The 16,269-nt window shown below is 35.8% G+C and overlaps 1 protein-coding gene across 1 annotated transcript in view; it reads left to right on the forward strand.

Moving 5' to 3' along the window:
• IFT74 (intraflagellar transport 74) overlaps positions 1-16,269 on the forward strand; it is a 70,428-nt gene that overhangs the window by 25,370 nt on the left and 28,789 nt on the right. Inside the window, exons 9-13 of the mRNA XM_014786007.2 lie at positions 5,666-5,804; positions 7,283-7,345; positions 10,959-11,102; positions 12,547-12,587; positions 15,161-15,240. Coding sequence (XP_014641493.1) covers positions 5,666-5,804; positions 7,283-7,345; positions 10,959-11,102; positions 12,547-12,587; positions 15,161-15,240 — 467 coding nt within the window. The remainder of the gene's footprint in view (positions 1-5,665; positions 5,805-7,282; positions 7,346-10,958; positions 11,103-12,546; positions 12,588-15,160; positions 15,241-16,269) is intronic.

Consider the following 16,269-nt stretch of genomic DNA (forward strand, 5'->3'; position numbering starts at 1 on the left):
TGTGCTTTTCCAGTTTATTTTGGTCAGTATCCTTTATATTAGAGGCTTTCTTTCTTCATATATTTGTTAATATTTGGTCTGGGACTTACATATAAGAGTGGGAAGCAAAAAACCAGATTGGAAACTGTGCATTTGTGTGGATCTTATTAAATTTAGACCTTACTGTAGAGTGAACTTGCTGGATTATTTTCTTGAGGAATTCCTAAATGTCATTATCTTTAGATCTTTTCTCTTGGTTTGAATGGATTCCTCAAAATGATTTTTCTTATCTACTGCCTGAACAGATAAGGCCAAGTGGTCAGCATTCTGAGAGCTGAGTGATGAAAAAGGTGCATTTACCTCAACAATTAGTATGTAAACTTTAACTTACTCTCCCTGTTTTCAGCATAACACTCCTGCAAATTCACTTGTGTCTAGTGCCCAGATTGCCTTGTTTTATTCTCCTCAGAGGAACAAAAGCTTCAGTCTTTGGCTTATGTAGGAGAGGAACTCTACCTGGCTGGGCAGAGGCAGGGAGGAAGACTTTCAACTGTTTTAGCCCCCCTTCTCTACTTCCGGAATACCTGATGCTGCCAGTTTCTGGGCCACTTAGGGGTTCTACGGTATCAAGTAAGTGCCTTCTCAGCTTTCCCCACTGCTGTCTTGGGGAAATTTTGCTTTCCCAGTCAGTTTCCACTTAACTATTAGCTTTCTAGTTCTAGGTTTTATTGCTGTCGGCCCCTCTTCCATCCTCTTTGTCTTTATGAGTTTATACTCCTTATTGCCTTTTGTTTTCATTCTATTTGGGTTTTGGGCAGGGTCAAAGTTAATGAGTCCATTCAGCATGCCATCTTTAACTAGAAATTGCCATTTATCTGAGTAAATTCATCTTGCTAAATAGTTACTTTCCATTTAGTCATTTTATTCATAACCTTGATGTTTCTTGTTTTTATCTCTGTTTTCTTTTTTTGTGTGTGTGAGGAAGATCAACCCTGAGCTAACATCCATGCCAATCCTCTACTTTTTGCTGAGGAAGACTGACCCTGGGCTAACTTCTGTGCCTACCTTCCTCCACTTTATATGGGACGCTGCCACAGCATGGCCTAAGTGGTGCGTCAGTGGCGCGCCCAGGATCGGAACCCCGGGCTGCCAGCAGCAGAGCACGTGCACTTAACCGATACGCCTCGGGCCGCCCCCATCTCTGTTTTGTTAAAGTCAGCAGTAGAAACTATGCTGCAAACAAATGAGCTGTTTGAAAGGATATGAATATATCCTCTTATTATCATCCTTAGTGGTTTTCTAAAATGTAGACTTTTGAGCCTTCTTACAGCGTTTGTTGCAATTAATTACTTATGATTTTTAAGGAAAAGTTTATTCCATCAGAACAGGAAGTAGAAAACTACTCAGAATGAGCAAGACTCATTTCAAGTTACTAAAGTCTGTTGCCTCATTAGCAATGACAAATTTATTGTTATTTCAGTACTGGCCTATTCTAATTAACTTCCTCATTGCCTTCAATTTGTTGGTCTATTTATGCTTATTACCCTTCCACTTTCTCCTTTTTCGTAGTTAAATCAAATTTGTTAGAAAAAGCCACTGTTCCTCCTAGATTTTACAACTTGGATGTAGATCTCAATAACATCTCTTTTAGAGTCAGAAATGGATGCAAGCTATCACTCATTTCAAACCATTACCCACAAAAGGGCATCATTAAACCCAGATTTAATGATCTCTAGGAATAAGTATGTAGCCACTCCAGTGGCTTGTCAATAGTGAAATTCTTACTGATGTCTCTGGTAGGGTGCAGATGTGGGTAAGGTATTTGTGAGTAAGCAGAAGTGCTATTTTTTCAGAAATAAATAGGATAGCGATCCTTAATGGAATCAAATGGGCTACAAAGAAAATTAAGTGAACTTAAGAGTTGATGTGGAATAGAAGCAGCTGAAGAAGGTAATGGAGGTCAGGCAGGACTGTGAGCCCACGTGGAAATGCAGACAGCGTCGTCTTGTATATATTTATCTTTATCATCTAGTTAATGCTAATAATTGTGTTCTCTAGTTTGCTAAAGGAAATAAAATTATAAGGATTAGAAAAGGAATCTTTTTTTAAATTTCTATTTGATAAATTTTAGATTTAGAAGCAGTATATACTCAGAGCTTAAGGTAGATTCTGTACAAGTGTTCAACAGGTCTAAAGCGTTATTAAGTCTAAAGCTCTGACATGCATTGATTGAGCCACACAGTCCATGGGGCTTTTCATATATGTGTGTCTTGTGAGAGGGGCAAGATTGAGAGAGGGAGGTAGATGTTGACCATCATGGCACTGAATAGATAAATCCTATAGACAAAACATTTGCCGGCATTATTGGCTATCTTGAAGAAAGCAGATTGGCAGAATAGCTAGCCAGTAGATTATGTAGGAATTGTCCTTAAGTCAATCCAGCCTATTTTAAAAGTTGCTTTAAAAACAAGACAGTTATTATTGCTTTTTTTCCCTCTCTTTGAAATTTTTTCTCAATTTGAAATTTATCTTGAAATGATATTTGGGTTTGAATTTAGTGATTAAAAATAGAGACTATGGGGCCAGCCCTGTGGCCTAGTGGTTAAGTTCAGTGCCCTCTGCTTCGGCAGCCCAGTTTCGGTTCCCTGGCGCAGACCTCCACCACTCGTCGGTGGCCATGCTGTGGCAGTGACCCATATGCAAAATAGAGGAAGATTGGCACAGATGTTAGCTCGGGGTGAATCTTCCTCAGCAAAAAAAAAAAAAAAAAAAAGAGAGAGAATAAATGGAATATCACTTTCTTTTAATTATTTCACAAAATTAAGTGCCCTTTTACATAGCCTGCAACCTACATTACAGAAAAAAAGCTTTACACGAAAGGAAATAGTAGATATTGAAAAAGAAACAATGTTCTTAATGCGGTTTCAACTTCAAGTTTCTTAGGAGTTTTTGGTTATTTACTTTATATGACTGTTATATACCATGAAATTAAAAGATGCGGTTATTTTGGTTTTGTTAAATAAAATGTATATATAGTTTTGCCATTAAATATTTTAGATATTTATACCAGAATTCACTGTATTTGGAATAAGATGTTAATAATTCACGATTAACTTTACTCTCGTAATTAAACATTTTATAGAATCTTTTTTTGCAAATTTAAAAACTTTTATAATGGAAAATTTCAGGAAAAAACCCTCTAAGTAAGGAGAATAGTCATTGCCCAGTTTCAACAATTATTAACTGGTGGCCAGTCTTTTTTCATCTTACAAATTTGTTTTTAAATTAATGTCACTTCAGAATGCTCTATGATTAACATATTATGAAATAAAAAGATCTTATAGATTTGATTGGCGAGATGAAACCTCTTTTTTTTTTCCAAAAGAGAAATAATTACCTTGTATTACATTATAACTTTATTTGGGAAAGATTTTTTGGGCCATCTTCCAGGTTTATATTCCTGAGGTAGATCGTGTGAAAATATAATCATACTTTCTGCTCTCTCATCACTTATTAAAGGCAAAGATTTTTGTACAGACTAAATATTATTTTTTTAAAATTCAGCAACAACCACCAAACCTGTAAATATATAGGATCTTACCTTTACTTTTTCTTTTGTCTCTGAGGCTGGTGTGCTAAGGAACCTATTCTGTTTCTTCTACACCATTAAAAAAAAAAGTATGTCATGTGATTGCATTTCACTTTGTTTTAACCTTTGTACCCGGTGTATGGGTGATTAAAAAAAAAAAGCTAGACTTCCTTAGCAAAAGATTGACTAGAAGAATAATTTCTTAAAGTCATCTTTGACTTTTTTAGTGTAGCAAGTAAGGTGGTTTGCTTAACCTTTGTGTTTCTTAATTACTCTTGAAAAATTTAAATATTAACAAATTTACTTTGCAATATAAAGTATATAATATTGAGAATGTATACTTTGAAAGATATATTGCTAAGGTGATTTAAATGTTAGTCCTAAAGGTATTTTGTGTTTAGTAATATTCAAGTTGAAAAGATACCACCAAGTCTTGTATTCCACTGAGTTTCAACTTTGTTGGTTACTCATTTTTATGGCACCATCATTGGTTTTACTGCTAAGTTATAACAGGAGCAAAGTACTCAAAGCATCAAAAGACCTGGCACTTGGCCATTATTTGGCCTTCAAAAAATCAGTTCCCTTCCTTGTGCTGTAACTTCCCCTCTGTAAAATGGAACTGTACTCTGCAAAATGGATACTATACAACATTAGTTCCCATCTAACTACAGTAGACATACCAAGCAAAAAACATGGTTAAGATTCATTGTTGGTAGTGAATAATCATGGAGCTCAGAATGAGTTAGTTCCAAAAAATTAACTCCTCTGGGCCTCAGTATCCATAGTCTATGAAACAAAGAGATTGAAATAGATGATCATTTCTGCTTGAAAGTTGTTTGACCCCATATACCCATGTAAATTGTAGCAGCAGCAAACACATTTGTTATACTGTAGTAATTGAAGTTCAAATTGGAGATGTCACTCCCTGTCCAACAGTGAGACAAATAAATAGAAATTCCAGGTTGTCTGTTTCATTATGTTCATCTTTTATTTGGTTATTATCAGATGTTGTTTGTAGGAAAATTTCTGAGGTTAGATTATCTTATTTGGTAGTAAGGTATGAGTGTATAAAGTGTGTGGGGGATATGTGGATCTGTAGGGCTTAGCTAGTGATCATGAAAACTGTAGAAGCTGATATCCACATGATATTAAATAGAATAATCATATTTTGAACCTCAATGAAATTTATGATACTGAGATTGAAAATTTATCTTCAAGCAAGCTTTTTATATGTAAATCTTGAAGTATTTTCAGGATAACTGGCATCTTATCTCTTTATTTTTTTCAGAGTTTTTCTCTACCCTATTGATAATTGACCTTGCATAGATAATATATGGCACATCACTACTATTTCTTGTGATTACATGATAAAGATGGTTATTGTTTGTAATCAGTTTCACTACTACTACTTTCATATGGTTATACTTAGATTGTTTCTGTTATGTTTTTAGGGAAATTAACTTATTATTTTGCAGTACTAAAATATAGTTGATAATTTGTGGAATATCAGCTTTAATTAAAGCAATAGATAAAAGGGAATTTAAGCAAAGTGTATTATTAATCTAAAGCTATGATTTGCTATCAAATTGTGCTAAAGGTCTCCCTACTCCCCAGTTGAGTCAGAACTGTGTTACTTTATATGATTTACAGGGTAAACTTCCATATAAGATTTTCGTTTGGTCAGAGAATTCTGTAACTAAAACATGTTTGAAAACTATTCTAAAATTCACCTGTCTTAGTTGTCTTGAAGGTGTGATAATAAAAAGTGTAAATACATCTTCATATGTACAAGGCTTTAAGGATTTTCTGTGATAATCTGTGTTTTCTTACAAGAAAGTAAAGTGAAATGGAGAGTAAAGAAATAGAAGGATTTGGGGATTGAGAAGAGGAAGACGTAAAATAAATCTGTGCTAATAGGGCCAAGTTTTGTACAGGTCAAGTAGAATTTTTTTGTACATCTGTAAGGAGTTTTAAATCATGAACTATGGTTGAATAACTTGAAGTAGTCTATTTAATTGAGACCATGACCTGAGTAAAATTAATTGATGTTTTTTCCCTCAATATAGTAAGAGGAATATTGCATACTTTTGATTTCAGGAAGGAAAAACAAATTAGAAGTGTAGAAGAAGAAATTGAACAGGAAAAACAAGCAGCAGATGGCATTATCAAAAATATGTCTCCTGAAAAACAAGTCAAGTACATGGAAATGAAGACCACAAATGAGAAATTGTTGCAGGTTAACACTGTTTACTACTCTGTGCCAGACACATAGCAATCTCGCTACTAAACATACGTTCTGAAGATGGGCAGCATCAGCATCCCCTGAGAGCTTGACTAGACCTACTGATCAGAGTCTTCATTTAACAAGGTCCCCAGATGATTTGTATGGACACTTACATTTGAGAAGCACTGGTTTAGAAAACTACATTTTCTTACGCTGCATGATTACCTAGATTTTACTATGTTATTTGCTCAGTTCTATGCATGCTTTATTTTTGCATGTCATAAAGACACACGAAAACACTTGTTTTTAGTGAACTTTTAATGAAAACATTAAAAGGGCTCTTAGATGAGAGCCATATGGATATTTACTTTCTTTCCTTTCCTTCTTGCCTAATAAGCAGGAGATCTTTTACCTGCTATGTCCTTGATTGGAACTGCTATTGCCCCCTAACCATGGTGTTTAAATAAGCAATTTGGGTGCCTGCTGGGGGGTTGTTGAGAATCCTGCCAACATTCAGTCATGGTGATGACTCAGATTTACAAGTTAGTGCCCTTTCATGCCCACATGTCCCTTAACCAGTTAACAGAGAATTAGTCCCCACAAATGCCAATAATGAATTTATTTCTAGTTTCTCAGATATTCCTTTGTTGACAATTTAATAGAAGTTTTTATTTTAGACAGGATTTATACGATACAATGAAACATTGAAAAATGAATATTATGGAAATATCAGAATACTATCAAAATATAGTTAATCTTGCATAGGAGTTTTTGAATGAGTTATCAGTTCAAGGGTCTTATCCCTAGGAGTGAGCCCTATAAATTGTTATAGGTCTTGGCCCTTAAAGGAATTACACAAAAAATATGAAAACATGGCTAAAAATGAAAATTAAAAATCATAACTTTAAACAATGACATCATTAATTTGAAGGCTTCTGATATATAATATTCTCAGAACAGTGATTCACTGTGAAGAGGTCTAGCTACCTTTGACAAGCTCATAAAGTGTTTTCAAAGGTAGATCATGGCAAAGTTTTGTTTTTTGTTGTTTTTTTTTTGTGAGGAAGACCAGCCCTGAGCTAATATCCGATGCCAATCCTCCTCTTTTTTGCTGAGGAAGACTGGCCCTGGGCTAACATCCGTGCCCATCTTCCTCTGCTTTATATGGGACGCCACCACAGCATGGCCTAACAAGCAGGGCGTCATTGCACACCTGGGATCTGAACTGGCGAACCCTTGGCTGCGGCAGTGGAACGCGTGCACTTAACTGCTTGCACCACCCGGCCGGCCCCAGATCACGGCAAAGTTTTTAAGAATAATGAAAGAAATTGGCAAAAATAGAAATAATGAATGTTAATAAATTCTAATCAAATCACAAGATATGGATTGAAGATGGTTACTTTGTCACATCCGTATTTGGAATGTTGAGGAACAGAGAAACGAATTATTCTTAATTTGCATATATTTTTACTTGTTTTCCTTCTTCTTAGGAATTAGATACACTTCAGCAACAACTAGATTCACTGAATATGAAAAAAGAGAGTCTGGAAGCTGTAAGTATAAAATCAAATAAGGGTTCTCATATTACTCAGCTACAAAAGATAATTCAGCTTAAATGTATTAATGGAACTCATTTAGGTACATATTTATTTAGCAGTTTACTAACAGGCCTATAGTAATTTTTTTCCCATTCAGGACCACAGATACTCTATGTTAGTAAGAAATTAGATTCATTTATTGAGTACCCACTGTATACGAAAGAAATCATTCTGCCCTGCTGGGACGTGCAAAATCTAATGGTAATTTAAAGACATATGAACAAGAGATTAAAAACAAATGAAGAGGAGGAGAGATCAGTTAATCACTTTAAAGATGCAGAAGCTTGCATTTGTTTTCTTATTTGTTTATTTAAAACAATTTTAATTCACAAAACAAAACATGTTTATGGTAAAAAAAAAGAATAAGATGAAAGTAAAAATGCCAGTTTCTTTGCCCTTTTTTCCAGACAGAACTATTCTTACATTTATTGAGTAGTTATCATGTGCTTTTTTCAGCTCTTTACATGTATGACCAGCGTTGTTATTTATTCTTCACAACAATCCTATGATCCTGTCTTGGTTTTACTGTTGTGGAAAACCTCAAGTGACATTCACGCTTGATATGCTGTCTGCAGCTTGTTTTTTGTTTTGTTTTTTCCACCTAACATTCTCTCTTGAATGTCTATTCACATCAGCTGTTAGAGATCTTCCTCATTATTTTTAATTACTACATTGTATTACATTGAATGACTATAACACAGCCTTGTAGATGAATAGGTTGTTTATAGTTTTTTTGGGGATTGTCAACAATGCTTCAGTGAAAACATACATTTTATGCAAAGTTATATGAGTATATCTTAAGATAAATTTCTTGCAATGAGTCAAAAGTTATATGCTGAAAATATTATGAGATTACCAAATTGCCTTCCAAAAAGGTTGTTGCTTTTTCTCCTCCTAGACTCGATGTATGAGAGTGCCTGTGTTCCCCTGTACTCATGAATAGCAGGCATTTTCCACCTTTTCCATTTGTGCTAGTTTAATAGGTAAAAATTACTATCTTGTTTAATTTTCATTTATTTATGCATGAAGTTGAGTATCTCTTTACATATTTGTTGGCCAATTTTTTTTTTTTTCTGCAAACTACCTTCTCATGTCCTTTGCACTTCGCTGTACTGTCTGTACCTCAAACCTTGCTTGCCTTTCCTGATTTCCTGTGGAATCAGGTGGATATCATGATGATAGGGTTAGTGACAAGATTGCTGTTGCCTAGCTTGCAAAAGAAATAAACATGAGTATTTTGTAAACATTCTTTTAGAAATTTGTTATTGAAAAAAGTATGCTTCAAAATATTAAGATGGTTTTCTATATCGGATTGTCCACATGTGAGTACACATAATCTTTTTCTTGAGTCTCACTGGTAACAGAAATATGCTTCAGGGAATAAGGACACATTTAGTATTAACACAGGCAGCTTGCAGAATTCCTCACTATCATTTTTAGAGTGTGTGGGAGAGTCAAGTTTTATTTCACTTGGCAATTTTAGTTTCTACAGGAAGAGGTGTAAGCTATACCCTTGGGTTTAGTGTTTGTGTTGATGCCACTCTTCTTTGGCATCAGTACATGTGTGCCTAAAATAACATGAATTTTTACCAAGTTAACAGTATTCTCAAATCAATAAAATGTAGGTCACTAATTCTAGTTAACTTTTGCCAGATTCCTCATATTTTTTTTTTGGACTTGTTCTTCAAGAAAATATTATATCAAATATCAATCAACTAGGATTTATTGAATATGTACTGTGCGCTCACTACTGTGCTAAGTATTACTTATTCAGTTCACAGAGGTGTGAAAAAGTCAGGTGAAGGATCAGTGTGAGTTTGAGTCTTAAGGAACAGTTTTATCAAGATGCAATTGGACCAAGTCTATGAGATCGTTAAGCAGAAGGAAGAGGAAGATACTCCGAAAAGGGAAACCTCAAAATAGCTGCATTTCTTCTGTCTGTATTTTACTATCATGCCTTTTATTCTGAAGCTGATCCACTACTTGAGCTGTATGTATAACCATTTGCCTATGGGCTTGCAAACATTTCCTCTTGTTCACTTTTCCCTTTTTTACAGATTGCTTGTCTTTTGCTTTCAAAAAAGATGAGGTCTACCCTCTTAAAAATCTGGTCTTGTCCATGCTGTGTGCCTCGTTTCAGATATCATCGTTAACTTAGAAAAATTATTTAGATCTCAGATACTCAGTTTCTTCATCTGTAAAACAGGGATGATAGTAGTATCTTCTAGAGTTGCTTTGAGTATTAGAGAGAAGGTATAAAGAACATAGAGTACCGTACCTGGCACAGAACAAGTGCTCCCTAAATAACAGCTTCACGTGTCATTTTCCTCTCCTCCTTCCACTCCTCTTTGTCATCACTACCAACATCCATAGCTCTTTTGGTTATCTAATAAAATTATGACATCCCTTATTTTCTCTTTGTGAACAGAACGATGGTGAATATATAGTAACTATTCTACTTAATGTGTGTTAGTTTCCTAGTGTTGCTGTAATAAAGTACCACAAACTGGGTAGCTTAAAACAACAGAAATTTTCTCACGGTTATGGAAGCTAGAAGTCTAAAATTAGGGTGTCAGCAGAGCCATGCTCTCTCTGAGACTCTGGGTAGAATCCTTTCTTGCCTCTTTCTAGCTTCTGGTGGTGGCCATCAATCCTTGGTGTTCGTCCCTTGACTTACAGCTGCCTCACTCCAATCTATGCCTGTGTTATCACATGGCATTCTCCTTGCGTGTCTCTGTCTGTATCTCTTCTCTTCTTATAAGGACACCAGTCATACTGGATTAGAGGCCTAATGACCTCATCTTAACTTGACTAAATCTGCAAACACCTCATTTCCAAATTAGATCACATTCACAGGTATTGGACATTAGGACTTCCACATATCTTTTTGGGGGACACTATTCAGCCCATAACTTTGTGGGAAAGTATATATATGATCTATTCAGGGGGAAACATCTTCCCTCTAGAGATCAATTCTTTGGGCTTTGAATTGGATATTGTGGTTAAAGTTGTGCATACATTGTGACATTTTCTTATCTTTCCATTGGTAGAGATGTCTTATCTTTGTTCAGGTCTTTTTTTTTTTTAATAATTTTTTATTTATTTATTTTTCCCCCCAAAGCCCCAGTAGATAGTTGTATGTCATAGCTGCACATCCTTCTAGTTGCTGTAAGTGGGACGCGGCCTCAGCATGGCTGGAGAAGCGGTACATCAGTGTGTGCCTGGGATCCGAACCCGGGCCGCCAGCAGCAGAGCGCGCGCACTTAACCGCTAAGCCACGGGCCTGCCCTGTTCAGGTCTTATATTTAGAAAATAAAATAAGCTAACGCTACCATCTTCTTGTGAATCTTAGACTGAAAATAGCTTGTGAAAGTATACAGGGATTTATTTTTAATCTTCCAATTTAGAAATGTGTTTTGTAGCATTATTGAGTACTATAGACACTTGATATCTCCATTTAAAGATGCTGGTGGTTTAAATTTGTCCTTATTCTTATAAACTGAAACCTATTTGAGAATAGTTTTGGATAAAATACTAATTAAATTTTTCCTTTTTTTGTTCCCTTCAGGAAATAGCACACTCCCAGGTAAAACAGGAGGCTGTATTGCTGCATGAAAAACTTTATGAGTTGGAGTCCCATCGAGATCAAATGATTGCAGAAGACAAAAGCATGGGATCTCCAATGGAAGAGAGAGAGAGATTACTTAAGCAGGTAGGAAAAACGAACATACTTATTTTAATATGTCAGCATTTGGTAAATGTGTTGATCTGTTTTATTTAAGGCATATGAATTGAACAGAAAGCTAATAAGTTTGTTGTCTTAAAAAACAGTGAAAGGTGAGGTTCACCTAAATTAATATGAACTACTTGACCAAGATAATCTAGGTAAAAGTCATTTCTCATATATACTGTTTTTAGACTTAAATATTAATTTTACATGGTTTTTGTACATATTTTGGCCATTTTTTCATGTTTTGGATCCTTATAAGGAAAATTTATATGGAATTAAAATATCCTATGAAATCACAATATGTCACAAGATCATGTCACATGTATTTACTAGCTTTCTTACTGCCCCAAGGCTGGCTTTAATTTAGCACTGAGTTATCATTAACTTATTGTTTATCCTGAGATACCCTAACTATAGGGCCCTTAGGAGAGCCGCATGTGTATTTGCAAACAGCTCCAGTCAGGAACCTACAAATGGGAGTCGTTTGTGGTCTTATATTCAACCCAGTGGGTTTGGAAGAACCTTAGGGATCAACTCAGGAGCTATTTAAAGATTAGAATCATTCTAGGGGCCGGCCCCGTGGCGTAGCGGTTAAGTGCGCGCGCTCCGCTGCTGGCAGCCTGGGTTCGGATGCCGGGCGTGCACTGATGCACTGCTTGTCAGGCCATGCTGTGGTGGCGTCCCATATAAAGTGGAGGAAGATGGGCACCGATGTTAGCTCAGGGCCAGTCTTCCTCAGCAAAAAGAGGAGGATTGGCATGGATGTTAGCTCAGGGCTGATCTCCCTCACAAAAAAAAAAAAAAAAGAATCATTCTAGAAAGGTATTAAAATCTAGAATCTCTGAAGGTCCTTGGAAAGAGATTATTGGAGGCAGAGGAGGAGAGAGTGATCTTGGGATAGGATTGCCAGATAAAATATAGAACGACTAGTTAAAATTGAATTTCAGATTAGCAATGCTTTTAGAATAAGTATATATATAAGGATGATAAGTATATTCCAAATATTGCATGGTATGTACGTATCCTAAAAGTTATTCGTTGTTTATCTGAAATTCAGGTGTAACAGGGAATGCTGAATCTGGCAACCCTACCTTGTGTGTGTTGGGGGTGGGGGAGGAGACAGTCTTAGAAATCCTAGATGTTTATGTAAACTGATCCAGGTCTAAAGATGTGTTAACCTCATGGTGCCATGTGGATAGGTATGGATATATCAGTCACCACCCTTCCTTTGAAGAAGAAGGAAAATAATCTGTGAATAGTTTCTTAATTATGTTCCTTTTAACTTCAAAGGTTGAATTTTAAGAAATAAATTTCAAGATTCTAGGTTTGACATTTTAATACAGCATACCTTAGAAGGAAATTCTCTTTAAGATAGCCTTACAATGAGTCATTCTTTAAATACTATTTTCTTTTTATGCCTTTACAGGTTAAAGAACATAATCAGGAAATAGCCAGCATGGAGCGACAGTAAGTACATTTATACTAGGATATTTACATCCTTTTCTCATCTTTTAAATTACATTCTAAATGTACAAGAGGGGCATGTTGTTACAATCATTTTTTTCTATGGTTCACATTGATAATATTGATGCAGCTTTAAATCTTATTTACAGCTTTAAATATTCTTTGAACGTTTAGTTAAGAGCCGTGTCATAATAAAATTACTTTTTAAAAACAGCTTTATTAAGAGATAATACATACCATACAATTACATATTTAAAGGGTACAATTCAGAGGTTTTTGGTATATTCACAGAGTTGTGCAACCATCACCTCCGTCAATTTTAGAATAGTTCAGTCACCCTAATAAGAACCCACACTTCTTAACCATCACCCCTCCATCTCCTCCCTCTCATCCCTAGGCAACCACTCTACTTTATGTCTCTGTGGATTGGACTATTCTGGACATTTCATATAAATGGAATCCTACACTACGGGTCCTATGTGTCTGAATTCTTTCACTTAGCATGATGTTTTTAAGGTTCATTTGTGTTGTAGCATGTATCAGTATTTCATTTCTTTTAATTGCCAAATAATATTCCATTGTGTGGATATACCATGTTTATTTATGTGTTCATCAAGTGATGGGCATTTGGATTGTTTTCATTTTTTGCCTGTGATGGATCGTGCTAGTTTGAAGATTCATGAACAAGTTTTTATGTGGACATATGTTTTCACTTCCCTTGGGTATATACCTTGCAGTGGAATTGCTGGCTCATATGGTAACTCTATATTTAACTTTTTGAGGAACTGCCAGACTATTTTCCAAAGCAACTGCGCCATTTTACATTTCTACCAGCAGTGTATAGGGGTTCCAGTATCTCCATATCCTCTCCAACGCTTGTTATTATCTGTCTTTTTTGATTATAGCTGTCCTAGTGGGTGTGAAGTGGTATCTTATTATGGTTTTGATTTGCACTTTCCTGATAACTAAGGATATTCAGCTTCTTTTCCTGTGCTCATTGGTCATATGTATGTCATCTTTGGAGAAATGCCTGTTTGGCTCCTTTGCCTGTTTTTTAATTTGGTTACTTATCTTTTTATTTTTGAAGTATAAGAGTTCTTTATATATTCTAGATACAAGTCTCTTATCAGATAAATGATTTACAAAATTTTTCTCCCATCCTGTGGATTGTCTTTTCACTTTCTTGATGGTTCCTATGAAGCACAAAGGTTTTAAATTTTGATGATGTCCAATTTGTCTATTTTTTCTTTTGTTGCTTGTGCTTTTGATGTCATATGTAAGAAACCAGTGCCTATCCAAGGTCACGAAGATTTATGCCTTTTTTTTTGGTGAGGAAGATCGACCCTGAGCTAATATCTGCCGATCTTCCTCTTTTTTCTGCTGAGGAAGACTGGCCCTGGGCTAACATCCATGCCCATCATCCTTTACTTTATATGGGACGCCGCCACAGCATGGCTTGATAAGTGGTGCGTCGGTGTGCACCTGGGATCCGAACCGGTGAACCCCGGGCCGCTGCAGTGGAGCGCATGCGCTTAACCGCTTGCGCCACCGGGCCGGCCCCCTATGCCTATGTTTTATTCTAAGAGTTTTATAGTTTAGCTGTTGTGTTTAGATTTATGATCTTTTTTGAGTTAACTTTTGTATATGTATATTTATATTTCCAGTTGTCCCAGCACCATTTGTTGAAATATTCTTTCAACAAATATTATTTCATATTCTTTCCCTATTTAATTGTCTTGGCATCTTTCTCAAAAATCAATTGTATATAGATACAGGGTCTTATTTCTGGACTCACAATTCCATTCCATCACTATATATGTCTATCCTTATTCCAGTAGCACACTATCTTGATTACTGTAGCTTTGTAATAAGAACAACTGCTTTTTGGTAAAATTTTTTTGGTTTTTTTTTGTGAGGAGGACTAGCCCTGAGCTAACATCCGATGTCAATCCTCCCCTTTTTTCTTGAGGAAGGCTGGCAATGGGCTAACATCCGTGCCCATCTTCCTCTACTTTATATGAGATGCCGCCACAGCATGGCTTAACAAGTGGTGTGTTCGTGCACGCCCGGGATCCGAACCCACGAACCCCGGGCCGCCACAGCAGAGCACACTCACTTAACTGCTGCGCCACAGGGTGGCCCTGTTTTTTGGTAAAATTTTAACCCATATAATCTTTTATTGGTGGTAAGTTTTCTCTTATGTTCTAATTTTTGAGACTAATTTGCCAACTTAGTTCAGTTTATACAAACCTACAAAAAGAAGGTTTCTAAAGTTCTTTCACTTTCTTAATATCGCAAGTCAAGTTCAAGAGAAGGCTGGGGAAGAATCTGTTGTTGAAGTCAGGCAACCTAACATTCTCACGATATACTAGTGCTCCCAACATGAATCAGGAAAAAAGATCTAGAAAAGATTTTTTTCTCTAAGTTTGTAGCATTGTCCTCAGAGTGAGTCATATTATTTCTAGATATTGTTTATGCAGCTCAGAAAAGTTTTAAGATTTCCTAACATCATTATTAATTGTTTTTAATGAACATCTAAATTATGTCGTAAATTCATTAAATAATATTTTCAACAGGTTAACAGATATAAAAGAAAAAATACATCAATTTAATGAAGAAATTAGACAACTTGACATGGATTTAGAAGAACACCAAGGTAATTTTTCTGGCATTTTTATAAGGCATAATAACAGATACATAGCAGTTTTAATACAGTATTAACTTGGGCCTTGGGGACTGTCTACCTGGGATTTATTATTTACTTCTTTATAATATCACTAACTTTAACTACTAAAATACTAAACTACTTATATAATACTAAATATTATAATGAATATTAAATTATTTAAGCCAACTATAAATCTTGAAATAATTTAAAATGGTTATGTAATGACAAGAGTTTATTTTGTTTTGCAAAGCAACTTTTTAAAAAATGAAGTAAAATGGTTTAAAGTTGTTACAGATTTCTAAGTTATATTTCCTCAATATGGTCTACTGTTAATTAACTGGGGTAGCTGGTAGAGTTGAGGGGTAGTGAGGATCAAGTCACAAGTGTCACAAATAACCCAGAAAGAATTAATTCCCTAGGGGGCCCAGTAATGAGGTAGCAAGTACTGATTATTCTGATCCTCTCCCAACTTTCCCCAGCAGTGAGATCTGAAGATCGAGGCAGGGACCAGAACACTTGGGGGATCCTGGGGGCTGAACCAGTGGAAATGCTGTGGTGGGGATTCAGGAGCTGGAGTGTATGTGTGGTTGGGGGAAGAGGTGTTGGGTATTAGAGTATTCTAACTAGCTTCTCTCCGATAAGGGATATTGGGCACTTTGTGATCTTTGCAAGAACCCTTTGAAGCCTTGTAACCCCTTTTATACTTGTTGAAGCTCAGAGAAGTTACTCAGATTCCCATAGCTAGTAAGGGGTAAAGTCTAGATTTAAACCAAGTTCTCTTTGACCCCAAAGTCTTAGTTCTATTGCCCAAGCCTAATCTTGGCTTTCTGACATGAAGTGCTGCATTTGTGAAATAAAAATATTCTTATGAAATGCTTACATAGTCTTATTTACATATGACTACTAATGCTTTTAAATAAGGCATCTAAAGGCAGACAAACTTTAAGTCCCAGTTATTAGGTAAGTGAACCTTGCTGAACTTTTTGTTTTCTCATCTCCAAAATGAATACAGTGGTC

The sequence above is a fragment of the Ceratotherium simum genome, chromosome 20, assembly GCF_057802395.1.
Source record: "Ceratotherium simum simum isolate JZ-2026a chromosome 20, ASM5780239v1, whole genome shotgun sequence".
Classification (NCBI taxonomy): Eukaryota; Metazoa; Chordata; class Mammalia; order Perissodactyla; family Rhinocerotidae; genus Ceratotherium; species Ceratotherium simum.